The sequence below is a fragment of the Condylura cristata genome, unplaced genomic scaffold (genome assembly GCF_000260355.1).
Source record: "Condylura cristata isolate star-nosed mole 26May11 unplaced genomic scaffold, ConCri1.0 scaffold01746, whole genome shotgun sequence".
Classification (NCBI taxonomy): domain Eukaryota; kingdom Metazoa; phylum Chordata; class Mammalia; order Eulipotyphla; family Talpidae; genus Condylura; species Condylura cristata.
This window is the reverse complement of record NW_004568847.1, coordinates 1-1,177: the sequence shown is the minus strand read 5'-3', so window position 1 is coordinate 1,177 and position 1,177 is coordinate 1. Positions and strand designations below refer to the sequence as shown.

The following is a 1,177-nucleotide window of genomic DNA, read 5'->3' as shown; positions in this document are numbered from 1 at the left end:
GGAGAACCGGCAGGAGGCCAGGTGGCCCGGTAGAAGACCTCTTTGGGGTCCTTGGGGTGGGGGTGGGGGACTCAAAGTGCTCCTTCTCCCAGTCTGCCACACCAACCCGTGCCTCAACGGGGCGCGCTGCCTAGAGGCCGAGGGCCACCGCCTGTGCCAGTGCCCTTCTGATTATGCCGGAAGCCTCTGCGAAGTGGGTGAGTGGGGGTGTTGGGGAAAGCAGATGTCCAGCCCCCACTTGGGAAAGGCTTGTGGAGAGGAACGAGGGAGATTTGAGGAAGTGGTAGGGAGGCTGGCGGGAGACTAACCCACGCCGGGGCTGCGAGGAGCCTCCTCTCTCCCTAGACCTCAAGGCGAAATGCTACCATGGCCGCGGGGTAAGCTACCGCGGCACCGCCCAAACTACGCTCTCGGGCGCGAAGTGCCGGCGGTGGGCCTCAGAGGCCACCTACTGGAACCTGACAACAGAGCAAGCGCTGGCCTGGGGACTGGGCGACCACGCCTTTTGCCGGTGTGTGGGGTGGGGCGGGCGACCCTTGCATCCCAGGGTGCTCCGGGGCTCCAGCGCTCGAACCGCGCCCCTTCTTGTGGTTGCAGGAACCCAGAAAATGACATCCGCCCTTGGTGCTTTGTGTTCAATGGCGACCGGCTAAGCTGGGAATATTGCCATTTGGCACCGTGCCAGGCCCTCACCCAGGAGATGCCTCAGATTTGGACTCTGGCACAGGACACCGGGCCCCAGGACTTCCCCTTGCCTTCGTCTTCGGTTCTGCAGAAGCCTCAGCCCACGCGCCAGAGCCCGCCTCAGTCCTCGGCCCCAGGTAGTTGGGAGGCGGTGGGAAGTCCGAAAGAAGAGAGCTTGAGGAAGCGAAGTAAGTTCTGGGTGGTCGTGGGTTTCCCGGTGCTCAGCCTGGGATCTCACTTCCTTTCAAGTGGCACACAAACATCCGATTAGCCTGACCACGACCCACCAGGAGGACCTGGTCAGCTGCGGACAGCGGCTCCGGAAACGGCTGTCCTCCCTGAGCCGCATCGTCGGGGGACTGGTGGCACTACCTGGGGCACACCCCTACATCGCCGCGCTGTACTGGGGTGAAAATTTCTGCGCCGGCAGTCTCATCGCCCCCTGCTGGGTGCTGACCGCGGCTCATTGCCTGCAAAACCGGCGAGTACTGCC

At 63.6% G+C, this 1,177-nt stretch overlaps 1 protein-coding gene across 1 annotated transcript; it reads left to right on the top strand.

The window, feature by feature from the left end:
• Positions 1-92: 92 nt before the first annotated feature.
• Positions 93-1,169, top strand: LOC101634521 (coagulation factor XII-like; the record flags this gene model as incomplete). The annotated part of the gene is made up of 4 exons (XM_004695844.1): positions 93-197; positions 346-511; positions 598-821; positions 934-1,169. Coding segments are annotated over 4 exons (731 nt in total), but the record flags the coding sequence as incomplete, so codon positions are not given.
• Between the last annotated feature and the right edge of the window lie 8 nt (positions 1,170-1,177).